This window comes from Pseudorca crassidens, chromosome 1 (assembly GCF_039906515.1).
Source record: "Pseudorca crassidens isolate mPseCra1 chromosome 1, mPseCra1.hap1, whole genome shotgun sequence".
NCBI lineage: Eukaryota > Metazoa > Chordata > Mammalia > Artiodactyla > Delphinidae > Pseudorca > Pseudorca crassidens.
Window position 1 is genome coordinate 34,821,299 of NC_090296.1, and position 26,456 is coordinate 34,847,754.

The 26,456-nt window shown below is 41.0% G+C and overlaps 1 protein-coding gene across 3 annotated transcripts; it reads left to right on the forward strand.

Moving 5' to 3' along the window:
- Positions 1–1,270: 1,270 nt before the first annotated feature.
- On the forward strand, positions 1,271–25,051 carry RDH11 (retinol dehydrogenase 11). Of its 3 annotated transcripts, none has more exons than XM_067732699.1 (7): positions 1,271–1,432; positions 4,035–4,153; positions 5,434–5,589; positions 6,763–6,867; positions 7,448–7,657; positions 10,989–11,178; positions 24,230–25,051. In XM_067732699.1, exons 1-7 carry the CDS (start codon positions 1,365–1,367, stop codon positions 24,297–24,299), a joined length of 918 nt encoding a protein of 305 aa, XP_067588800.1. In that variant the 5' UTR covers positions 1,271–1,364; the 3' UTR covers positions 24,300–25,051. The 3 variants fall into 3 exon arrangements, with proteins under 3 accessions (XP_067588800.1, XP_067588809.1, XP_067588790.1); XM_067732708.1 differs by having other exon boundaries at positions 7,448–7,567; positions 24,250–25,051; XM_067732689.1 differs by having other exon boundaries at positions 1,272–1,432; positions 24,250–25,051.
- The last annotated feature ends 1,405 nt before the right edge of the window (positions 25,052–26,456 follow it).

The window sequence follows — 26,456 nt, forward strand, 5'->3', positions numbered from 1 at the left end:
CCTTCCTGATTTCCAGACCAGGAGAGGTCTCCTGCTATGACCTTCCAAAGCTTTCTCTATTTTCCCTCATAACCCTCATCACAATTTATTCACAGTGATCACTTGTTGCAGAGGTCATTTCTCCCTTGTACTAGGCTCCTTGCTGGACCTCAGCACAGTGCCTAGCACATTGTAGGAATACCATAAACATTTGTCAAGTAAATGAGTGAATGAATAAGGAACAAAACATGGGAAAAGCTTTTAATACAGGTGTAAAAGTCTATTCAAATATTAGGTAACCCAATAATGAGCGTGTGACAAAATCTGATGACTTAGATAATATCATGTTAAATCAGTAAAAATTTGTATTGTGTGAAGGAAACCCTCTCCTCTCCAATTGCTATAAAATATATTGGTTCAAATTGAGCTTGGCGTATGTGTCTTTCAATCAAATGGAAATGAATTATCAAGAAGAACCAGAATACATTACTGTGCGCAGTCAGGGACCACAGACAGATAATGACTTAAAACATTCCCCACCTTCACCCCCAAGGAAATGAGACATAGTCCTCAGATGGCAGACCGAAAGGAGTGACTGACCAGGGAAACTCCTTGTTCCCAGAGAATTCCCATGGCTTTAATTCAAGACAGGATTAAATACTTTCATGAGTAGGCAAAACCAACTGTGCTAATCTGAGAAATCCATTGCTACCCTGGAAGTTAATATAACTAACCCAAGTCATCAAGAAAACTATATTCTATCATCAATTCACACTCAAACACCAGGAAAATTACGATTATACTTTATATTTCATTATAATTCCAAAAAGACACAATAAAATGATTCTCCTGCTAGTGTCTTCAGGGACCGATTGCTTCTGCTTCTTTGCGTGAAGGAATCCCTAAGGAGGAAAGATTCCCCCCTCCCCCCAAACTGTCAGACTCCAACCGCTCCTCTTTTGTGCAATCAGCCTTAGAACATTTCCCAGACGCCAATATTTGACCTCCAGGAGAAACATGCGGTAGCCACCTAACGATAATTGGGGAAAACTGAACCAGGGTCTGGACTTAGGCACCGGCACAGAGAGGACTGGGGAGATTTCATGGTGGCCAGAAGGGCCATGGGAGAGCTGGTTTGATGATCCCAAAGGCCCTAGATCCTAGCTGGTTGGGGACCCGTTGCGTATCTGGTGCAAGATTCAGCTTCTCTCAGCGTCTGGGAACAGCGTGCTCACATGCCAAGCTTTGGACTACATTTCCCAGACAGCTTTACTCCCCGGGCTGTCGCACTTTACTAGGGCGTGTCTTGGAAGAGAGGCCACAGCCGGCGAGCACCGCTGGGGCATCTCGCTCACCTCCGGCAGCCGCACCTGCCTCCCCGCGAGATGATTGGGGTCCTGCTCGTGCTCCTCCTCCTCCTCTTTCTCCTGTACATCGCTGCACCCCAAATCAGGTCTGTGCAAATGTATTGCCTTCTCTTGAGAAGTCTTCGGGGGAAATATTCATCCCCATAGAAGCTCTGTTCTTCAAAAGAAGGAAAGGAAGACTCCCCGCGGGGCTCCAAGTAGGGGAGTTCGGTTGGTCGGAGGAGGTGCAGGTCCTGGGTGAGGAGGGCGATACCAGGAGACCCCAGGCCGTGGGAAGGGGCTGCAGTCCGGAGCACCCTGCTTTGTTTCCTCAGTGCGAATCGTGACATCTGCAGCTCCATTGCTTGCTCTCTTGTTGCTGTTAGATTTGCTTTTTCTCTGGACAGATGTAGTAAAGGAGAGAATTGAAAGGGTTTCATCACATTCTCCTGCCTACTACCTGCCTTCGCAGCAGGAGTTGGGGGTGGGAGGTGGTCCGAGCCCTGCTCTGGGGTTTGGGGGTGGGGAGGAGAGGTTGAGGGTCGTGGTCTCTTGACCAGGTGACACATCAGCCAATGGCTGGCTGAGTGCCCCGGAGAATCAGCAGCGAGTTGCACACTGCTGATTGGTGCTGAGTAAATCACCAGTAGTGACGGTGGACCAGTGACTGAAGACACACACTCCTTCCCTCGGTGGGGATTGGATGGGCGGGGGAAGGGGGACGCGGTCACTGTCTGAGTGGAACTGGAAGGCGCGCTAGATCACCCTCTGCCGTTTCTTACCACATTCACCCCTTCCCTTTCTCCCCACCTCCCTCGAGCCCCTCCTCCAGTTGTATTTTTCCTCCCCACTGCACACGCAGTCCTTCCACCTCTAGGCACACATGGGTGTTGGTACTGGGGCGAAACGCTGCTTTTTATCTCTTTCTGCCACGACATCCTCTTATCCCCATAGAATCTCACTGAAGAGTTGAACCTGAACTGAAAATAGTGCTCATACCTCAGCAAGATTTTTCTAAGGAAGGTTGCACTCCAAGGGTGATGTTCCAAACCACCGAGCTAGGTCGGTGGGGCTCGACCAGAGCTGGACTTTCATAGTTGATTGTCTCTTTTCTTCCTGCTGGTTAAGCAGAAGGAAGAGCTGGGTAGAGGCCCTGGTATGTTGTGGCTCCTGGAGCTAAAGCTGAAGGAATGTGGGAAACAGAGCAGGGAGGCTTGTTCTGAGGAGGAAGATATCCGTTGGTGGTCACCTTGAGTTAGTTTGCTTCCTTCGTGGCCTGTGTGTTCTAAGCAGGAACTTGAGTGGCTAGAAGTGTGCACTTTGCAATTCTAAGTTCAATGAAAAAGGTTGAAATGCTCTTAAAAATGCATCTCCCAGTCAACAAATTGTTTTAAATTGAGCCCCCAAGATTTGCAGAGAAAAAAACAATCCGAGGCCTACTAATATCTGTTTGTGCATTCATTCTTCTGGAGAAGCAGAATGAAGGAAGAAGGACTCAAATTAGTGAAACCAGGACTTGAATCTCAGCTCCCCTTTGTACTTATTAACATTATTCTTTGTCTTATTTATTTATTTTTTCTAAATGTATTTATTTATTTTTGGCTGCATTGAGTCTTCGTTGCTGTGTGCAAGGTTTCTCTAGTTGCGGCAAGCAGGGGCTACTCTTTGTTGCTGAGCGCAGGCTTCTCACTGCGGTGGCTTCTCTTGTTGTGGAGCACGGGCTCTAGGCACACAGGCTTCAGTAGTTGTGGCACGCGGGCTCAGTAGTTGTGGCACACGGGCTCAGTAGTTGTGGCACACGGGCTTAGTTGCTCCGTGGCATGAGGGATCTTCCCGGACCAGGGCTCGAACCCATGTCCCCTGCATTGGCAGACGGATTCTTAACCACTGTGCCACCAGGGAAGTCCCTCTTTGTCTTATTTTTAAGTGTGTGTGTGTTTCTGTTCGTTTTGTCCAGGTTGACAAGCTTTCATAATTTTAACTTTGTGTTGGGTAAGCTGTTTTATTAAGACCATAAAGTGACAGTTATGGACAGATTAACATCAGTGGACCAGTTCTTTCTTTTTCTAGGCTGAGTCTTGTGATTTCCTAAGCCTAAGAAAGAGCTCCACCAGGATCCTGGCTAAACAGATATTCATCAGTTCTTGTAACTGCAGGGAACAGTGCTAAGGTTTGCCCTTATAATAGAATCATTTCTGTCCTCAAGCAAGAGCAGAAACATTTGGACAAGCAAATCTTTTTCTTTTTAATAAATTTATTTACTTATTTATTTATTTTTATTTTTGGCTGTGTTGGGTCTTCGTTGCTGCACACGGGCTTCTCATTGCGGTGACTTCTCTTGTTGCGGAGCACGGGCTCTAGCCGCGTGGGCTTCAGTAGTTGTGGCACGCGGGCTCAGTAGTTGTGGCACGTGGGCTTAGTTGCTCCATGGCATGTGGGATCTTCCTGGACCAGGGCTCGAACCCGTGTCCCCTGCATTGGCAGGCAGATTCTTAACCACCGTGCCACCAGGGAAGCCGAAGCAAGAAAATCTTAAGAGCAGAAAATTTTGTTTTCTTTCCTCCAACCTTCCTTTAATCTATAAAAAGCCAGCAGTAGAAGGAACCAAAACAGCCCTCAGCCTTGGGACCTGTAGACGCGAGAACATTGCAGGAATCTCTGGCTGAGACAAAGAGAATGAAGAACTGATGAGCTCTCCTCTGTCTGCAGGAAAATGCTGTCCAGCGGGGTGTGTACATCAACCATCCAGCTTCCTGGGAAGGTCGCTGTGGTCACTGGAGCCAACACAGGCATCGGGAAGGAGACAGCCAAAGAGCTAGCTCAAAGAGGCAAATTCATCTGCTTGTAATTCCCTCCTGCCACTGTTGTTTTTTTTTAATTGAAGTGTAGTTGATTCACAATGTTAATTTCTGCTGTACAGCAAAGTGATTCAGTTATACATATATATACATTCTTTTATTAATATATTCTTTTCCATTGTGGTTTATCATAGGATATTGAATATAGCTCCCTGCGCTATACAGTAGGACCTTGTTGTCCATCCATTCTATATGTAATAGCTTGCATCTGCCAATCCCTAACTCCCAGTCCATCCATCCCCCACAACCCCCATCTTGGCAACCACAAGTTTGTTCTCTATGTCTGTGAGTCTGTTTCTGTTTTGTAGATAGGTTCTTCTGTGTCATATTTTAGATTCCATGTATAAGTGATATCATGATATTTGTCTTTCTCCTTCTGACTTACTTCACTTAGTGTGATAATCTCTAGTTGCATCCATGTTGCTGCAAATGGCATTATTTCATTCTTTTTTATGGCTGAGTAGTATTCCATTGTATATATGTACCACATCTTCTTTATCCATTCATCTGTCAATGGACATTTAGGCTGTTTTCATATCTTGGCTATTGTGAATAGTGCTGCTATGAACATAGGGGTGCATGTATCTTTTTGAATTATAGTTTTGTCCAGATATATGCCTAGGAGTGGATTGCTAGGTTATATGGTAATTCTATTTTTAGTTTTCTGAGGAGACTCCATACTGTTTTCTATAGTGGTTGCACCAACTTATATTCCCACCAACAGTGTAGGAGCGTTCCTTTTTCTCCACACCCTCTCTAGCATTTGTTATTTGTAGACTTTTAATGATGGCCATTCTGACTGGTGTTAGATGATATCTCATTGTAGTTTTGATTTGCATTTCTGTAATAATTAGCGATGTTAAACATCTTTTCATGTGCCTATTGGCCATCTGTAGATCTTCTTTGGAGAAATGTCTATTTAGGTCTTCTTCTTGCTACTGCTCTTTTATCCCTTGCAATGATGACCGTTCTCATTATTTCCTCCCAGTCTTGGAATTCAAGAACATTCCAAGTGCCCCGCTGATTTGCTGGTCTGACACTAGTACAATGTTCTATATATAATGGACACAATGAATATTATTGATTTATTTTTCTTTTCTGATTTGTTCATCAGATACCTCTGTGTCAAGTAGGGGTAATTCCTTTTTTAAAAAAACAGTAGAAAATAACATTTAACATTAGTATTAGGTCTTTGATGCTCACTCAGAAACAGAGCCGACAGTTTGTCTCTTTTATATGTTGGTTGACAGGAGCCCGTGTATATTTAGCTTGCCGGGATGTGCAAAAGGGGGAGTTGGTGGCCAGAGAGATCCAGATCATGACAGGGAACCAACAGGTGTTGGTGCGGAAACTGGACTTGGCTGATACTAAATCTATTCGAGCCTTTGCTAAGGGCTTCTTAGCAGGTAAGTGTGGAACTGGAGACTATGCTGTGGGTCTTGCAATCAACATGGCAGACTTAGCTAAAAGGAAAAGACTCCTCTCCCTCTCTGACACATAGAAATGCTAGACAAAATATAGCCAAAAACTTATGATTCATAGCTGAACTCATTAGTAACAAAGGGAAATACTCAAGAGGCAGAAACAAAAAGTGAATTCAAAGGTTCATAGCAGTGCATAAGAACTAAAGCCAGAAATCTCATACGTGTACCAGAACTCAAAATGGGCTTTAAGGTCTGGAGTCCAAATATCCACACAGGGATAGGAGATGAGACCTCAGGATGTTGAGGGCTGGGTTGCTGTCTGTATCTGAGGCTCCACGTAAGGTTGGGATTCACAGAAAGCCATCTGGTCCTTGGTACAGGGAGCTTAAAAAAAAACCCAGGCCACCAGCTCAGGGACGTGACAAAGAAGCTTAACATCTCTTTAGAACATGGATGGATAAACCGTAATCTGCAAGAAATTAGAACTTCAAGCTGACATCATTTATGGGGTGGTGGGGAATTCATTCACACCACCAACCGGTGCAAGAAACTTGAGCTGAGAACTTAATGTAAAACCCCATAGTATCACATCAAAATTGAGTCCAAGAGCACCCTGAAGGCTTATTCCCTCATAACCCAGGGATCTAGACCTCCCAAGGGAAGCAACTTCCACTGATATATACTTTTAGTCAGAAATTACAACTCATTTGAGGAAATAAATCATAAGAGAGAGTTGGCAGATGAAACAAAGCGGTGAAACCAGTGTTTCTTTGTGGGCCTGAATCCGAGCGGCAGGGAGGCATAGAGAGTATCCTTTTCCTCTTGTTTTGGAATTTCCCATTCAGCTTGGGAAGTCTTTCTGTTGGGAGAGATAGACAGAACACTTCCCAAAAGCACTGAGTAAGTAGCTCCTGAACTGGAAAGATTGGAAAGGCCATTTGGTAGTGTCAGGTGGAATTTTGCCCTGTATTAAGAGTATGTATGATTCAACTGAAGTCTTAAAATGAAAAAACAATACAAAATAAGTATGAGGGGAAAATAGAGGAAAGATTGAAGCCGTGCGTCCTCATTTTCAAAGCATGGGTATGGGGCAGATTTCAAAGATGTAACAGCTGTGGCTGGCCACTTCCACACTCCATCCCCTCTTCCCTGCAGAGGAAGAGCATCTCCACATTTTGATCAACAACGCAGGAGTGATGATGTGTCCCTACTCCAAGACAGCCGACGGCTTTGAGATGCACATGGGAGTCAACCACTTAGGTAAGAAATTGTGCCTCATCACAAAGCTAGAGGGAAACTAAAGTTCTCCTTGGAAAACTTAGGGTCACATGGAGCCTTCTTTGCGGTGTGATTGGACCTTTGGGCCATAACAGACTATAAATGTATAATAAATAGTGTTGTCCTGCCTGAAAGCTCAGGCTCGCTTGAGGTTCCTCCCACTTTTTAATCTGTGCTTCAGATTCAATTTACCTTAGGATATTTTTGAACAACCTAATTGGATTGGGGGCTGTGTTGCTTTCTTTGTAGAGACCCTTGTGGCCAGCATCAAGTAGAGGCCACCTGCTCTTAAACAGCGATGTTATTCAAAGTTGGAATAAGACATGACTTCATATTCGTATTCACATAATCCAGACCTACCTCATAGAAAGATGTCTCATGTCTTTGGCTGTGCCTATTTCCCTAAACCGTCACTGAACTTATTCTGTAGTTGATAATGAATTAATGAGACAAAAAGCCTTATTCTTGAATGCTCTGCCTTCCATAGCTGAGCCTGGCTCACCACTACTCCCTTCACCCTCCCATTGGCCCTGAACTCTGTTAATTCTACTTTTTCTCAAAGGTCACTTCCTCCTGACCCACCTGTTGCTAGAGAAGTTGAAGGAATCAACCCCATCAAGGGTAGTGAATGTGTCTTCCTTAGCACATCACCTGGGAAGGATCCACTTCCATAACCTGCAGGGTGAGAAGTTCTACCATGCAGGTCTGGCCTACTGTCACAGCAAGTTAGCCAACATCCTCTTTACCCAGGAACTGGCCCGGAGGCTAAAAGGTAGGCTTAGAAGAAATGAGTGTGGAGACATGAGTCAATGGGAAGTAGCTAAAAGCCACAGGAATAGGAACTGTTTTCTGGAGCCCATCCTCTGGACAGGACCTGCTTCCATGGCTCTACCTGGGTATAGTTTCAGTAAACAGCCCACAAGTGAATGTTAGAGGTGACTGGGAGGTAACGGGAAAATTCTGAAGGCTGGGCTTTGGCAGTTATTAGCTGCATGACCTGCAGCAAGTTGTTTAACTTTTCAAGACTTATTTCCTCATATGTAAAATGGGACTGCTTCACGGGTTATTGTCATGATTAATTCAGGCCTCATGAACAAAGCAAGTTTTTTGACTCGTAATGAAACTAGATAGAAGGGAGGGACCAGAACTGGCACTGGCTACAACCATTGGGATAAAACAGGTGCTGGGACTATGGAGGGGGTCTCCCTAATAACAAAGGGTCATATAAGAGGGAAATGTATGCTTGAGGAGGGCAGTCTCCAGTCACAAATAAACAGAGATCCTTGGAATTTTCTACTATGGATTTCCAATAAATAGAACGGGAAATCCAGGGTGGACAATTAGAGTTGCTTAGGATTAAGGCAGGCAGAATTTAGGCTGAAGGTATCAGACATATTAGCTCCATCATTGGAACAGGATCCTCAAACCACATGGACAGCTGTGAGATGGAGAGTTGTGTCTGTGCCCAGGGCATAACATCCTTTATCAGCTTGGGATGGATCAGGGTAACTGGATGGTGAAAACTACCCAAAGGTTGGTCAGGGAGCTAGGGTGGCCTGGAAGTGGAGAGATGGACCCAGCTGTGAGGATCAGATAAAAGCAGAGGCTACACGAGTGAGAAAACCTGATAGGTATGAGGACTAAGTGGGAAATAGCTATGATGCAATGAAAGAAACCTGGGCATGACGGAAGAGTCATTCATTCAGCCATTCAACAACCACGTATGCCAATGTCCATGCTATTTTACACACTGGATTAGTGGAGTGGTGGAGTGGTTCACATCCAATGGGAGAGAGAAATAATTAGCAAGTATTTATACAACTGTCACATGTAAAATCACATGTAAAATCAGTCTAGTAATGCATGAGTAATTCTCATTGTAAAAAGTTCAAATAAGATGGAAGTATATAGAGTTATTCTCCTCTCTTCCCTTTCTGCTTTTCTACCCTCAAGATACCACTGTCAACAACTTGATGTGCACCATTCCAATTATTTTCTTGTGCATTTACATATGTATATATCATACATAAGGAAGTGAAATTCCAACACAGCATCTTAGAGATCTTTCCATGTACTAGATAGAGATTTACCCCATTACTTTTGTTGGCCACATTGTATTTCATAGTATAGATGTGCTTTAGTTTATTCATTTCCTAAACAACGTCTAGACAGTTTTCTTTTTGTTGTTGTTATTTAATTATAATTGTAATAAATGCTATAAAGGGGAATTACGAGGACCTATAATGGATTGGCAGGGGGGTGGTGGGGAGAACCTTATTCAGTCTGAAGGATCAGGAAGGACTTTTCTGAGGGAGTGAGTTGCAAGCTGAGCCCTTGCAGGATGATTAGAAATTAAATGGGTTAGGGCTTCCCTGGTGGCGCAGTGGTTGAGAGTCTGCCTGCCAATGCAGGGGACACGGGTTCATGCCCCGGTCCGGGAAGATCCCATATGCTGCGGAGCGGCTGGGCCCGTGAGCCATGGCCGCTGAGCCTGCGCGTCCGGAGCCTGTGCTCCGCAAGGGGAGAGGCCACAACAGTGAGAGGCCCACGTACCGCAAAAAAAAAAAAAAGAAGAAATTAAATGGGTTACAGTGTGGGTGGGGTGAGGCAGCTGAGGGGGCTGAGGAACATTCCAGGTAGAAGGAAGAGAATGCATGAAGGTCTGGTCTCTGCTTGAGAAACTGAGAAAAGGCAGTCATAGTTAGAATGTAGAAAGCAAGAGGTCTGAGCTGAGACTGGTAAGGTTGGTGAAGGTGAGATCCAGAGAGGCCACAGTAAGGGTTTTAGTGTTTATTCTAAGAGCAATGGAAAGCCGTTAAAATGGAATCCTTTTTTAAAACGAGGGCAAGAGTGGATACAGCAGGTGATTTCTGTGGTTGAGGTAAGAAGTGAGGGTAGCTTGGACTAGGGTGGTGGAGACGGAGGGGAATAGACACTCCTGAGAGATATTTAGAATGTGAAAATCGCAGGGCCTGTTGATTGGAGATGTATGGTGAGGTGGTGGATCCTTAAGGACTGGCCCTGTGTGCCTGCCTGGTTGAAAGTGTAGGGAACACTGCAAGAACCAGGTCTGGCCTTAAATATATGAAGTCAGTTTTGGACCTCTGAGTCTGCATTACTCTGGGTCATCTAGAGTAGATGTCAAGTGGAAAATAATACAGGTCCACAGTCCTTTTTCTGTAATTGTGAAATCCACAAAGGCCTGAAAACTCAGTTTTTTCCTAAGCTTGATACCAAAACTCATTTGGCAGCAAAACCTCACCTGTACTAGGGAGAGTAGGTAATAGACACTTTATATATATATAATAAAATTTTAAAAATTGGAAACATTTCTGACCCCAGGGTTTCTAGAAGAGAATTGGGGACCTGAAATAGCACATGCATAAGTGTCATTTAGCACTTATCATGCACCAGACAGTATTCTAAGCTCTTTTACACATGAACTCATTTAATCCTGAGAACAGCTCTGTGAGGTGTAGGTATTATAATTATCCCTATTTTACAGATGAGGAAACTAAGTCACAACATCAGGAAGGTCACACAGCTAGTGAGTGGTAAAGCTTGGATTTGAAACTGGGCATTCTGACTACAAAGTCCATACCCTTAACCACCAGATTATACTGCCTTTTATTGTCAGCCAAGAGTTAAAAGGAGCCACTTGGACCATAGATAAAAATGAGTGCTGTGAAGTTACAGAGAGGGAATTTAGTGAGCCATGAGAACTCTTAACATTTAAAGTTTGGGTAGAAGATGATGAACCGGTCCAGGAAACAAGAGGATGCATCCAGAAAGGTTAAAAAAACCAGAAGAGGTGTGGGATCATGGAAGCCAGTGAAAAGGCAGCTTTAGGATGAGAGTGGTTAACAATGTCAAGTGCTTCTGAGAGGTCCTGGCTCTGCTGCTTCCGAGCAGTTAATAACCTCTCTGAGCCTTAATTGTAATCCGTGAAATGAAGGTATAAATTACTGTGAGGAGTGCTTACGATTGCATCATGGGAAGGGAGTCCACATGGGGCAAATGTTTATTCATGTCTTCTGCTCTCTTTGGCCACTTGGCAACATAAAGTCCTGTCTTCCCCTGTCTATATGGCATCCCCGCATCAGGCTGTGGCGTTACAACGTACTCTGTACACCCTGGCACAGTCGACTCTGAATTGGTTCGGCACTCATCCCTCATGAGATGGATTTGGTGGCTTTTCTCCTTCTTCATCAAGACCCCTCAGCAGGGAGCCCAGACCAGCCTGTACTGTGCCTTAACAGAAGGTCTTGAAGTTCTAAGTGGAAACCATTTCAGGTATGAATGTATCTGTTTTTGAAGATGGAATTTCATTGCCCACAGGAAATAATTTGGATTTGTCTGGTATACCATACTCTTTTTATTTTTGGGGGGGGAGCGGGTGTTTATTTATTTATTTAAATTTTCATTTTATATTGGACTATAGTTGATTTACAATGTCGTGTTAGTTTCAGGTGTACAGCAAAGTGATTCAGTTATACATATATTCATTCTTTTTCATGTTCTTTTCTCATATAGGTTATCATAGAATATTGAGTAGAGTTCCCTGTGCTATACAGTAGGTCCTTGTTGGTTACCTATCTTAGATATAGTAGTGTGTGTATATTAATCCCAGGCTCCTGATTTATCCCTCTCCACCATGTTTCCCCTTTGGTATCCATAAGTTTGTTTTCGATATCTGTAAGTCTGTTTCTTTCTGTTTTGTAAATAAGTTCATTTGTGTTATTTTTAAAAATTAGATTCCACACATGAGTGATGACATATGATATTTGTCTTTCTCTGTCTGACTTACTTCACCTAGCACCTAGTATGATAATCTCTAGGTCCATCCATGTTACTGCAGATGGCATTATTTCATTCTTTTTTATGGCTGAGTAATATTCCATTGTCTATATGTATACCTTACCTTTTTAAAAAAGTACATTGTCCAATATGGCTTTTGTCTCTTGACTCTAGGGATGAGGGTAGTTAATGATGCTTCTAATGATGCTGATGTTTTATCTTTTAATAGGGGAATTTGACCCATTCATATTTTTTTGTGGTAACTGCTAGGTTTGATTTTATTCATGCCATCTTTTATATGGATGATTATGCTTTCTGGTTGTTTCTTTTCTTCCTACATTTTTTATGTCAATCTAGTTTTCTTTGTTCCTTTTTGGACTCCTAGTTCTATTTTTTCACATTAAAAAGAATTTGAATCTGTATTTCTCCATTGCCTTCAGGACTAAAATAGTATCAATGGACTCCCTTCTTGAATAAGTGAAGACTTTTAAAACTTTGTATTGTAGGGAATTTTGAATGTACACAGGAGTAGACAAAATAGCATGTTGAATCCCCATATACCCGTAATCAACCTCAACAACCATTAACCCATGGCCAATCCTGCCTCATCTCCACCCACTACCCCTTCCCATATTTTTCTCATTCCATATTATTTTGAAGCAAGTTCCAGATATCACATAAGATCAAAATTTTAACACGGTTTCACCTCCACCTTCAAGATTTTGTGGAAATAATCTGAAATTTTAGAGAAAGGGCTGTAAATAAATTCAGATTGAAATGAAAGGTAGACGGTCAGATCATGAAAGGTCTATAATGCCAGGCTTAGAGAGGAGCCACAGAAGTTGTTTCAGCAGAGAGAGCCACAATCTGGTCTGCAGTTTAGAAAAATATCCTTAGTAACTCCGTTTGATGAATGAATGAAGTACCTCAAATGAGAGAGAATGAGTTCCTGATGTAGGGTAATGACAGCCGGAATGAGGAGAATGATTTAAGTGAGAGACCCTGAGGAGGCAGAATTTTTACCACTTGATGACCAACCAGTGAGGGGGTAGAGGAGGATTTGGTGACCTGGGTTCAAGCCTGACTTATTAGGAGATTAATTGTGACATTAACTGAGACAGAAGTTGTAGATAAATAATGTGTATAACTTAGGGTTCTTTGATTCCAAACCAGTGGAAATGGACTCTGGCTAACATAAGCAAGAAGAGAATTTATTAAAATATGGGGATACTCCTAGGTTCGAAGGGAAGACTGAAGAGTCAGGCTTCGAACAGGCAGAATGGCCAGTCAGCTGGCCAGGACCCTGCTGCTGGAGTGAGTGAACGCCAGCTGTCTTCAGTCTGTTGTGTTGCTCACCATCCACTCTCCAGGGAGGAAGCATTGGGTCTCCTTCCTGCCCCGATCATCGCCTCCATCCTCTCACCCCCACTCACTTGGCTACAGGAGGGCAGGCAGGCATTTGATTAATGGGCTCTTCAAACTATATCCAAGAAGAAGAGGTAATTCCATAGAAAGAAATCAGGTTTCTATTGCCAAAAGAATGTGGGATGGGTGTTCAACCAAAGAGTAACAACTGCCCACTACGTAACAAACCCGGCTCTGTACATGTTGAGTGTGTTATCCATAAGATATGTGAGTAGAACTGTGTAGCAGATAGTTGGAAATGCAGGTCTGAAGTGCAAGAAGATAGATTATTTAGTTTTGTACACTGGAATGATTTTTCAAGAGTGACTGGATTCTTCTTCCCTGGAGATTTTTTAAAATGAAATAACCCTCTATCTTGGTTTTGACTGAATGTCTTAGAGTCAGCTTCAAATCCATAATTATTGAATTGACTTTTGAAGAGCCTTTCCAGTACAATGGATTCTTAATTTTAAGCATTTTGAAGATCCAACAGCAGCCATGTAGACCACTAGCAAGACATGAACATAGAAGTCTGTCTTGATTGAAGCTTTAGAACCTTTGCACTGGTTGTTCTTTTCTGCCTGAAACTACTAATCAACTTTTTGTCTTTATAGATTTGCCTATACAGTTGGAATTATATAATATATGGCCTTTTGTGACTGGCTTTCACTTAGCATTACATGTTAAAGGTTCATCCATGCTAGAGGGTGTATCAATACTTCATTCCTTTTTATTGCCAAATATTTTATGGATACACCATCTTCATTTATCCATTCATCAGTTGATGGGCATTTGGATTTTTTTCCCATTTCTGGGTTATTAAGATAATGCTGCTATGAACATTCATGTACACATTTTGTATGGATATTTCTCTTGGGTATAAACCCAGAAATGGAATCTCACTGGAATATGGGTTATATTTTAACTCTACTTTAGCTGTTGAGAAACTACCAGCCTGTTTTCCAAAGTGGCTGCACCATTTTACATTGCCACAAGCAGTATATGAGGGTTCCAATTTCTCCACATCCTTGTTAACACTTGTTATTGTCTGTCTGTCCTTTGATATTAGCTATCTGAGTAGGTATGGAGTAGTATCTTATTGTGGTTCTCATTTGCATTTTCCTGCTAATGATGTTGAACATCTTTTCATGTGCTTATTGCCCGTTTCTATATCTTTGTTGGAGAAATGTCTATTCAAATCCTTTGCCCATTTTTAAATTGGATTGTCTTTTTGTTGTTTAGTTGTAACAGTTCTTTATATAATCTAGATATGAGTCCTTTATCAGGTATATGATTTGCAAATATTTTCTCCCATTCTGTTGGTTTGTCTTTTCAGTTTCTTCATGGTGTCCTTTGAAGAACAGAAGTTTTTAATTTTGATGAAGTCTCATTTATCTATTTTTTCTTTTATCACTTGTGCTTTTGGTGTCTTATCTAAGAAACTATTGCCTAGCCCCAGGTCACAAAGATTTATTACTGTTTTCTTCCAACAGTTTTATAGTTTTAACATTAAGTTCAGGTCTATGATCCTTTTGGTTTTCTTTTTGAATTTTATTTTATTTATTTTTTTATACAGCAGGTTCTTTTTTTTTTTTTTAACATCTTTATTGGAGTATAATTGCTTTACAATGGTGTGTTAGTTTCTGCTTTATAACAAAGTGAATCAGCTATACATACACATATATCCCCATATCTCTTCCCTCTTGCGTCTTCCTCCCTCCCACTCTCCCTATCCCACCCCTCTAGGTGGTCACAAAGCACCGAGCTGATCTCCCTGTTATACAGCAGGTTCTTATTAGTTATCCATTTTATACACATCAGAGTATACACGTCAATCCCAATCTCCCAATTCATCACACCCCCACCCCCACCCCCGCCACTTTCCCCCCTTGGTGTCCATACGTTTGTTCTCTACATCTGTGTCTCTTTTTCCGCCCTGTAAACCGGTTCATCTGTACCATTTTTCTAGGTTCCACATACATGCGATAATATATGATATTTGTTTTTCTCTTTCTGACTTACTTCACTCTGTATGGCAATCTCTAGATCCATCCACATCTCTGCAAATGACTCAATTTCGTTCCTTTTTATGGCTGAGTAATATTCCATTGTATATAGGTACCACATCTTCTTTATCTATTCGTCTGTCGATGGGCATTTAGGTTGCTTCCGTGACCTGGCTATTGTAAATAGTGCTGCAGTGAACATTGGGGTGCATGTGTCTTTTTGAATTATGTTTTTCTCTGGGTATATGCCCACTAGTGGGATTGCTGGGTCATATGGTAATGCTATTTTTAGTTTTTTAAGGAACCTCCATACTGTTCTCCGTAGTGGCTGTATCAATTTACATTCCCACCAACAGGGCAAGAGAGTTCCCTTTTCTCCACACCCCCTCCAGCATTTGTTGTTTGTAGATTTTCTGATCATGCCCATTCTAACTGGTGTGAGGTGGGTGATACCTCATTGTAGTTTTGATTTGTATTTCTCTAATAATTAGTGATGTTGAGCAGCTTTTTTAAAAATATTTATTTATTGTTTATTTTTGGCTGTGTTGGGACTTTGTTGCTGTGCGTGGGCTTTATTTGTGGCGAGCGGGGGCTACTCTTCGTTGCGGTTTGTGGGCTTTTCATTGCAGTGGCTTCTTTTGTTGCGGAGCACAGGCTCTAGGCGAGCAGGCTCAGTAGTTGTGGTGCACAGGCTTCGTTGCTCCACAGCCTGTGGAATCTTCCCGGACCAGGGCTCGAATGCGTGTCCCCTGAATTGGCAGGCGGATTCTTAACCTCTGCGCCACCAGGGAAGTCTCTGTTGAGCAGCTTTTTGTGTGCTTCTGGGCGTCTGTATGTCTTCTTTGGAGAAATGTCTATTTAGGTCTTCTGGCCTGATTGGGTGGTTTGTTTTTTTAATATTAAGCTGCATGAGCTGTTTATATATTTTGGAGATTAATCCTTTGTCTGTTGATTTTTTTTTTTTTTTTTTTTTTTTTTTGCGGTACGCGGGCCTCTCACTGTTGGGGCCTCTCCCGGACACGCAGGCTCAGCCGCTCCGTGGCATGTGGGATCTTCCCGGACCGGGGCACGAACCCGCGTCCCCTGCATTGGCAGGTAGACTCTCAACCACTGCACCACCAGGGAAGCCCTGTCCGTTGATTTGTTTGCAAATATTTTCTCCCATTCTGAGGGTTGTCTTTCCGTCTTGTTTGTAGTTTCCTTTACTTTGCAAAAGCTTTTAAGTTTCATTAGGTCCCATTTGTTTATTTTTGTTTTTATTTCCATTACTCTAGGAGGTGGATCAAAAAAGGTCTTGCTGTGATTTATGTCAGAGAGTGTTCTTCATATGTTTCCCTCTAAGAGTTTTAGAGTGTCCAGTCTTACATTTAGGTCTCTAATCCATTCTGAGTTTATTTTTGTGTATGATGTTAGGCAGTGTTCTAATTTCATTCTTTTACATGTAGCTGTCCAGTTTTCCCAGCACCACTTATTGAAGAGACTGTCTTTTCTCCACTGTATACCCTTGCCTCCTTTGTCGTAGATTAGTTGACCATAGGTGTGTGGGTTTATCTCTGGGCTTTCTATACTATACCATTGATCTTTATTTCTGTTTTTGTGCCAGTACCATACTGTCTTGATTGCTGTAGCTTTGTAGTATAGTCTGAAGTCAGGGAGTCTGATTCCTCCAGCTCCGTTTTTTTCCCTCAAGACTGCTTTTGCTATTAGGGGTCTTTTGTATCTCCATACGAATTTTAAGATTTTTTTGTTCTTGTTTTGTAAAAAATGCCACTGGTAATTTGATAGGGATTGCATTGAATCTGTAGATTGCTTTGGGTAGTATAGTCATTTTCACAATATTGATTCTTCCAATCCAAGAACATGGTATATGTTTCCATCTGTTTATGTCATCTTTGATTTCTTTCATCAGTGTCTTATAGTTTTCTGAGTACAGGTCTTTTACCTCCTTAGGCAGGTTTATTCCTAGGTATTTTATTATTTTTGTTGCAATGGTAAATGGGATTGTTTCCTTAATTTCTCTTTCTGATCTTTCGTTGTTAGTGTATAGGACTGCAAGAGATTTCTGTGCATTAATTTTTTTATCCTGCAACTTTACCAAATTCATTGATTAGCTCTAGTAGTTTTCTGGTGGCATCTTTAGGACTGTCTAAGTATAGTATCATGTCATCTGCAAAGAGTGACAGTTTTACTTCTTCTTTTCCAATTTGTATTCCTTTTATTTCTTTTTCTTCTCTGATTGCTGTGGCTAGGACTTCCAATACTATGTTGAATAAGAGTGGCGAGAGTGGACATCCTTGTCTTGTTCCTGATCATAGAGGAAATGCTTTCAGTTTTTCACCATGGAGAATGATGTTTGCTGTGGGTTTGTCGTATATGGCCTTTATTCTGTTGAAGTAGGTTCCCTCTATGGCCACTTTCTGGAGAGTTTTTATCATAAATGGGTGTTGAATTTTGTCAAAAGATTTTTCTGCATCTACTGAGATGATCATATGGTTTTTATTCTTCAACTTGTTAATATGGTGTATCACATTGATTGATTTGCGTATATTGAAGAATCCTTGCATCCCTGAGATAAATCCCTCTTGATCATGGTGTATGATCCTTTTAATGTGTTGTTGGATTCTGTTTGCTAGTATTTGGTTGAGGATTTTTGCATCTATATTCATCAGTGATATTGGTCTGTAATTTTCTTTTTTTGTAGTATCTTTGTCTGGTTTTGGTATCAAGGTGATGGTGGCCTCATAGAATGAGTTTGGGAGTGTTCCTTCCTCTGCAAATTTTTTGGAAGAGTTTGAGAAGGATGGGTGTTAGCTCTTCTCTAAATGTTTGATAGAATTCACCTGTGAAGCCATCTGGTCTGGACTTTTGTTTGTTGGAAGATTTTTAATCACAGTTTCAAATTCATTACTTGTGATTGGTCTGTTTGTATTTTCTATTTCTTCCTGGTTCAGTCTTGGAAGGTTATACCTTTCTAAGAATTTGTCCATTTCTTCCAGGTTGTCCATTTTATTGGCATAGAGGTGCTTGTGGTAGTCTCTTAGGATGCTTTGTATTTCTGCTGTGTCTGTTGTAACTTCTCCGTTTTCATTTCTAATTTCTATTGATTTGAGTCCTCTCTCTCTTTTTCTTGATGAGTCTGGCTAATGGTTTATCAATTTTGTTTATCTTCTCAAAGAACCAGCTTTTAGTTTTATTGGTCTTTGCTATTGTTTTCTTTGTTTCTATTTCGTTTATTTCTGCTCTGATCTTTACGATTTCTTTCCTTCTACTAACCTTGGGTTTTGTTTGTTCTTCTTTCTCTAGTTCCTTTAGTGTAAAGGTAGATTGTTTGAGATTTTTCTTGTTTCTTGAGGTAGGATTGTATTACTATAAACTTCCCTCTTAGAACTGCTTTTGCTGCATCCCGTAGGTTTTGGATTGTCGTGTTTTCATTGTCATTTGTCTCTAGGTATTTTTTGGTTTCCTCTGATTTCTTCAGTGATCTCTTGGTTATTTAGTAACGTATTGTTTAGCCTCCATGTGTTTGTGTTTTTTACCTTTTTTCCCCTGTAATTGATTTCTAATCTCATAGCATTGTGGTCAGAAAAGATGCTTGATATGATTTCAATTTTCTTAAAGTTACTGAGGGTTGATTTGTGACCCAAGATGTGATCTGTCCTGGAGAATGTTCTGTGTGCACTTGAGAAGAAAGTGTAATCTGCTGTTTTCGGATGGAATGTCCTGTAAATATCAATGAAATCTATCTGGTCTATTGTGTCATTTAAAGCTTGTGTTTCTTTATTAATTTTCTGTCTGGATGATCTGTCCATTGGTGTAAGTGAAGTGTCAAAGTCCCCCACTATTATTGTGTTACTGTCGATTTCCTCTTTTATAGCTGTTAGTAGTTGCATTATGTATTGAGGTGATCCTATGTTGGGTGCATATATATATATATTTTTAACATCTTTATTGGGGTATAATTGCTTTACAATAGTGTGTTAGTTTCTGCTTTATAACAAAGTGAATCAGTTATACATATACATATGTTCCCATATCTCTTCCCTCTTGCGTCTCCCTCCCTCCCACCCTCCCTATCCCACCCCTCCAGGTGGTCACAAAGCACCGAGCCAATATTCCTGTGCCATGCAGCTGCTTCCCACTAGCTATCTACCTTATGTTTGTTAGTGTATATATGTCCATGCCTCTATCTCGCCCTGTCATAGCTCACCCTTCCCCCTCCCCATATCCTCAAGTCCGTTCTCCAGTAGGTCTGTGTCTTTATTCCTGTCTTACCCCTGGGTTCTTCATGACATTTTTTTTCCCTTAAATTCCGTATATATGTGTTAGCATACGGTATTTGTCTTTCTCTTTCTGACTTACTTCACTCTGTATGACAGACCCTAGGTCTATCCACCTCATTACAAACAGCTCAATTTCGTTTCTTTTTATGGCTGAGTAATATTCCATTGTATATATGTGCCACATCTTCTTTATCTATTCATCTGATGATGGGCACTTAGGTTGTTTCCATCTCTGGGCTATTGTAAATAGAGCTGCAATGAACACTTTGGTACCTGACTCTTTTTCAATTTTGGTTTTCTCAGGGTATATGCCCAGTAGTGGGATTGCTGGGTCATATGGTAGTTCTATTTGTAGTTTTTTAAGGAACCTCCATACTGTTCTCCATAGTGGCTGAACCAATTCACATTCCCACCAGCAGTGCAAGAGTGTTCCCTTTTCTCCACACCCTCTCCAGCATTTATTGTGTCTAGATTTTTTGATGATGGCCATTCTGACTGGTGTGAGACGATATCTCATTGTAGTTTTGATTTGCATTCCTCTAATAATTAATGATGTTGAGCATTCTTTCATGTGTTTGTTGGCAGTCTGTATATCTTCTTTGGAGAAATATCTATTTAGGTCTTCTGCCCATTTTTGGATTGGGTTGTTTGTTTTTTTGTTATTGAGCTGCATGAGCTGCTTGTAAATTTTGGAAATTAATCCTTTGACACTTGCTTCATTTGCAAATATTTTCTCCCATTCTGAGGGTTGTCTTTTGGTCTTGTTTATGGTTTCCTTTGCTGTGCAAAAGCTTGGGTGCATATATATTTATAGTTGTTATATCTTCTTCTTGGATTGATCCCTTCATCATCATCTAGTGTCCTTCCTTGTCTCTTGTAACATTCTTTATTTTAAAGTCTATTTTATCTGATATAAGTATTGCTACTCCATCTTTCCTTTGATTTCCATTTGCATGGAATATCTTTTTCCATCCCCTCACTTTCAGTCTGTATGTGGCCCTAGGTCTGAAGTGGGTCTCTTCTAGACAGCATATATATGGGTCTTGTGTTTGTATCCATTCAGCAAACCTGTGTCTTTTGGTTGGAGCATTTAATCCATTCACGTTTAAGGTAATTATCAATATGTATGTTCCTATTACCATTTTCTTAATTGTTTTGGGTTTGTTTTTGTAGGTTCTTTTCTTCTCTTGTGTTTCCCACTTAGAGTAGTCCCTTTAGCATTTGTTGTAGAGCTGGTTTGGTGGTGCTGAATTCTCTTAGCTTTTGCTTGTCTGTAAAGCTTTTGAGTTCTCCATGGAATCTGAATGAGATCCTTGCCGGGTAAAGTAATCTTGGTTGCAGTTTCTTCCCTTTCATCACTTTAAATATATCGTGCCACTCCCTTCTGGCTTATAGAGTTTCTGCTGAGAAATCAGCTGTTAACCTTATGGGAGTTCCTTTGTATGTTATTTGTTGTTGTTCCCTTGTTGCTTTCAATAATTTTTCTTTGTCTTTAATTTTTGTCAATTTGTTTACTATATGTCTCGGCGTGTTTCTCCTTGGGTTTATCCTTCCTGGGGCTCTCTGCGCTTCCTGGACTTGGGTGGCTATTTCCTTTCCCATGTTAGGGAAATTTTCGACTATAATCTCTTCAAATATTTTCTCAGTTCTTTTCTCTCTTTTCTCCTTCTGGGACCCCTATAATGTGAATGTTGTTGTGTTTAATGTTGTCCCAGAAGCCTCTTAGACTGTCTTCATTTCTTTTCATTCTTTTTTCTTTATTCTGTTCCGTGGCAGTGAATTCCACCATTCTGTCTTCCAGGTCACTTATCTATTCTTCTGCTTCAGTTATTCTGCTATTGACTCCTTCTAGTGTATTTTTCATTTCAGTTATTGTATTGTTCATCTCTGTTTGTTTGTTCTTTAATTCTTCTAGGTGTTTGTTCTTTATTTCTTCTAGGTCTTTGTTAAACATTTCTTGCATCTTCTTGAACTTTGCCTCCATTCTTTTTTTTTAATTTATTTTATTTTTTTATTTTTGTCTCTGTTGGGTCTTCATTGCTGCATGCGGGCTTTCTCTAGTTGCAGTGAGTGGGGCTACTCTTCATTGAGGTGTACAGGCTTCTCATTGTGGTGGCTTCTTTTGTTGTGGAGCATAGGCTCTAGGTGCGCAGGCTACAGTAGTTGTGGCTTGTGGGCTCTAGAGTGCAGGCTCAGTAGTTGTGGTGCCCAGGCTTAGTTGCTCCGTGGCATGTGGGATCTTCCCGGACCAGGGCTCGAACCTGTGTCCCCTGCATTGACAGGTGGATTCTTAACCACTGTGCCACCAGGGAAGCCCTGCCTCCATTCTTTTTCTGAGGTCCTGGATCATCTTCACTATCATTATTCTGAATTCTTTTTCTGGAAAGTTGCCTATCTCCACTTCATTTAGTTGTTTTTCTGGGGTTTTATCTTGTTCCTTCATCTGGTACAAAGTCCTCTGCCTGTCTTTCTGTGAATGTGGTTTTTCTTCCACAGGCTGCAGAATTGTAGTTCTTCTTGCTTCTGCTGTTTGCCCTCTCTCCTTTTTTTTCTGGCCATGCCACACAGCATGTGGGATATTAGTTCCCCAACCAGGGATCAAACCTGGGCCCCTGGCAGTGAGAGCAGAATCCTAACCACTGGACTGCCAGGGAATTCCGTATGATCCATTTTTGTTAATTTTTGTATATGGTATGATGTAGGGTTCCAGCTTCATTCTTTTGCATTTGGATATCCAATTGTCCCAGAACCATTTGTTGAAAAGATTATTTTCTCTTTGCTGAATTGTCATGATAGCTGTATTAGTCCATCTCGGGCTGCCATAACAGAATACCACAAACTAGATGGCTTAAATGACATTAATTTATTTTATCACAGTTCTGGAGGCTGGAAGTTCAAGATTAAGAGGCTGGCAGGGCTAGTCTCTGGTGAGGCCTCTCTTCTGCATTGCAGATGGTTACCTTCTTGCTATGTCCTCACATGGCCTTTCCTCTGTGTGCATATATTCTTGGTGTCTCCTTCTCTTCTTAATAAGAATGCTAGTTCTATTGGATTAAGGCCTCACCCTTATGACCTCATTTAACATTAATTACCTCCTTAAAGACCCTATCTTCATTATAGTCACATGGGGGCTAGAGCTTCAACCTATGGATTTGGGGGGACATGAATCAGTCTATAACAGTAGTGTTACCAAAAATCAATTGACTGTAAATGTGAGGGTTTACTTCTGCACTTTTAATTCTATTCCATTCATTTACATGTGTATCCCTATGCCAGTATAATGCTATCTTGATTATAGTAGCTTTATAGTAAGTTTTGAAATTGGTCAATCTTTTACCTATACTGATTAATACTTACCAAAGTCCCACTGGAAATATCAGCATCATGACCATGCTGATGTCATAACCATACTTCAGTAGTTCTTATTGTATGTAATATTTGAATTTTGTATTTGAATAATTTTTACAGCATGTCTTAGCTTACAGGGGATTTTCATGTCCTTTGTATCATTTGCTGTTCACCATAAACTTAGAAGGAATTTAAGGCTTAGTGCATTGGAGGCTGTAGAGGCCTACAGAGGCCAAGTCATTTCCAGAGAGTCATCCAGACCCTCTTGGTCATCAGTGATAGTCTTTTCACTCAGAAATGGCAGGTTTTGCTGGTGGTATTGGTGAGTTCCCTTAAACAGAAGTACTACACTTATAAGGCTTGTTTTTTAAATGCAAAGTTATCTTTAAGTATTTTTTTTCAACCTTTCATGTATTTAAGAAACATTTGGAGAACTGGTTGAAAACAGATTACTAGGCCTCAATCCTAGAGATTCTGATTCAGCAGGTCTGGGGTGGGGCCTAAGAATTGGCATTTCTAGCAAGTTCTCAGAGATCCTGCTGTTTGTCCACAGCCCAGAGTTTGAGTAACACGGTTTTAATGGACATAGTGTTAGGGGTTTGCTTCACATGGTTGTTTCAGACTTATCAACTCTCCTTTTTACCTTCAGAGTTTGCTTAGATGGTCCAGGAAGCAGTTTTCTTGAAACGGTATAGTTTTAAAAATTGTTTCTCACATGACGTCAAAGATCGTGAGCCTTTTACTCAATCATTTAAAAAGAAAATAACCCTCCATTGAATCCCTGCTGTGTACTAGATGCAGAGAATACAAACATGAGTAAAAGAATTATCCTTGCGAAACTTTTCTGGGTGGTGAAAAGTTGGGACACCCCTCCGGCATTTAATGGGGACTTAAAACAATTGTAGTTACAACAATGAAGAGAAGGTATATGAAACACCTGGGACCTTGTTATTACCATTTCTTTTCTGCTATCATCTTTTACTTCTTTTGTTGGTTATGAAGCTGACTTTGCTTGTTCTTTGAGTTTAAAAACAGTTATAACTGCAGGTAGATCAGAAGGAAGAAGGTTTTTTTTTTAGCCACTCCAAGCATCTATGACCAATGTAAATAGCAGTATCTCAGCTACATGACACTGTACAAGGTCCTATAGAGTGAAGCTTAGAGACATGTTTGAACAAGATGGACATACACAGGAGTCAGGCAGGCACTGATATTACAGTTAAATACACACACACACACACACACACACACACACACACACACACAGGGGAATATAAAGACTAAATGGTACACATTATATATCAAACAAAGCATTCTGAGCCGGTGTGGTCTAGTGAGCCCTAAAATGGTAATTACATTTTCTCTGAGGTAAACATTGGAGGATGCAGAATTAGGGCAAACACTGGTCCTGTGAAGCGCCCAGAGCACATGTCATCCCTGGGTTGTTTTTCTGTTGTGTTCCTTATCCCAGGCAGAGAGCAGACTCCATTCTCAACCCTGTGCTTTCAGCCTTTCTCTTTCCTTTCCAGTGACTGCCGTGTGGCATGGGTCTCTGCGCAGGCTCGTAATGAGACAGTAGCAAGGCGGCTGTGGGATGTCAGCTGTGACCTGCTGGGCATCCCTGTGGATTGACAGGTGATGGCAGTTGGACCCAAGAGAAGCCTGCAGTAGACTACTAAGTACTCCCTGCCAAAATGATTCTCCTTCAGGATGGCCAAAACCTTGAGCACAAAGAAAGCAAACCTTCCAGCCTCACCTGCTTGATGTCTGGTAACAGCCCCGTGTACACTGCCAGATTCATCTAAACGCCTCGCATTTGTCCAGATTTATTTTGCTCCTGTTACTGCCAGAGTTACTAGAGATAATATAGGATAAGTAGACCTTCATATGACCTCCAAGCTCATATCTTCCTTCTGAAGCCTACTACCTAGGAGAACCTAAGCTATGGCAGGGGTTAATTTCTGGCACTTTGGATTAGTTTCTATCCTCTTTGTCCACAATGTAGTTCCTCCCAACCAAACAGCCTTCAAGGGGGCCATCCTTTAGCCTTAGCTAAACTCCAGGAGTCACAGTGGCTTGGCTCAAGAGCAGGGCTTGTCCCTCACCTCTTAAGAAAACCATCATGGCACCAACGTCTGGATTCTTTCAGGAAACTTCACTGAATCTGGATTGTGGCATGGCTTTATCTCTGACAACCTAAAGCCACTGCTGCTAAAACACTTTCACATGCCTAGACCACAGAAGAGCTTCCTTTTCTAAGAAGTTGGTAGAGTTTACAGGATGGCAGAAACTTGGGGAAAGGCAAAAATAAAAATCAAATTTAAACTGTCATTCATTTTCCTGCTGTTTCTCAAATCAGCAAGAGGGTAGTGAAAGAAGCAGCTTGAGAAGATAGGCCACCTGACTTCAGTTACTGACCCTAGATCCATGGAGGCCTCCTTTTTGTGCCTTCATTTCTCTTAGAAAACCAGAAGGGAAAGGCTATTTAGTGATTGTCCCTGAGTATATCTTTGTGTGTGTTCTTGTGTATTTATGCAGCTGGGAGTATTCAAAATAGCCACAAAGGAACAGTATTAAACTGGACCCCTGTGCAGGTAAATAATCAGAGACGGAGCAGACCTGTGTCATTCAGTCTTTGATACAATGGAAAATGAACTCTGTATATGCTGATAACTACCCACCAAGAAGCACATGGGTGGCAGGGAAGAAGTCCAAAAAAGAGAAGAATCCTGGAAGGTAATGCATGCAAAGGCAATGAAGGGACTAGAAAAGGGTTTTAAAAAAAACCACACACACACTCACACAACAGCTAAATATGTTAGTAATATCCAGCAATAGGAGAATTGAGGGTGACCACCTGAGTTCAAGTAAGACGGGAAAGGCACTATGTTAAGCACCAATCAACCTATGTGGTAGAAAAAAACCCAGACAAACAAAAACAAAAAAAAAACAAACAAAAAACCCCCAATTATTTATTCAGCAAAATTGTCTTAAGGACTGATATCGGTAATTATAGTCAATTTAAAAATCTTTCAGGGCATTTCCTTACATTATCTTGACAAGATTAAAATGTCTACTGTATTTGCTAGAAATCTACAGTTTATTTGGAGAATGTTTATCAAAAGTAATGCTGCCAAAGGAAGGCTGAGAAATTGGTACTGTTCCATCACTTGTTTGGAGTACATTCTTCTAATAGAGTTTGTGATTTTCTTGGACTAACAATTTACATATTCACTTTTGTGGAGAAAAGAGTTATAGGACCACAGTCTTCTCATATTTGTAAATAATCTTTTGTTGCACTTGTTTTGACCATTAGGATATATATTTAGACATGGTCATTTTATGGAAAAATTGGAAAACTTTTGATAATAGTGCAGAACTGAGTTAATATTTTACTTAATTTATATTAACTGTCAATGACAAATTAAAAAATTTGATTATTTATGTTTTTATTTACCAGAATAAAAACTGTAACAATTAAACATTTAATTTGAGTCAACAGAAGAAAACAATTAAATGAAACCTTAATTAGAGTCAAAAGAAGAAAACACTTTTCATTACTACGGTTATGCAATCATTTCTTGTTCATGAGGATAATTTGTCCCATAGTTAGCCACAGTACAGTCTCAATTCAAACTCCATTAACTTGGGTTGTGTGATAATTTGATTATTCATTCACCCATTTTCTACTAATCTTTTATGATGCTGTTCAAAGATCATGTTTTCCATCCCAGGC

Bases quoted from the DNA above. Each gene is read 5' to 3' on its own strand.
- RDH11 (XM_067732689.1), top strand. From the start codon at position 1,365: ATGATTGGGGTCCTGCTCGTGCTCCTCCTCCTCCTCTTTCTCCTGTAC. The intron at 5,590-6,762 runs GTAAGTGTGGAA...TCTTCCCTGCAG, and splicing joins TGCTAAGGGCTTCTTAGCAG to AGGAAGAGCATCTCCACATT. The intron at 11,179-24,249 runs GTATGAATGTAT...TTTCCTTTCCAG, and splicing joins CTAAGTGGAAACCATTTCAG to TGACTGCCGTGTGGCATGGG.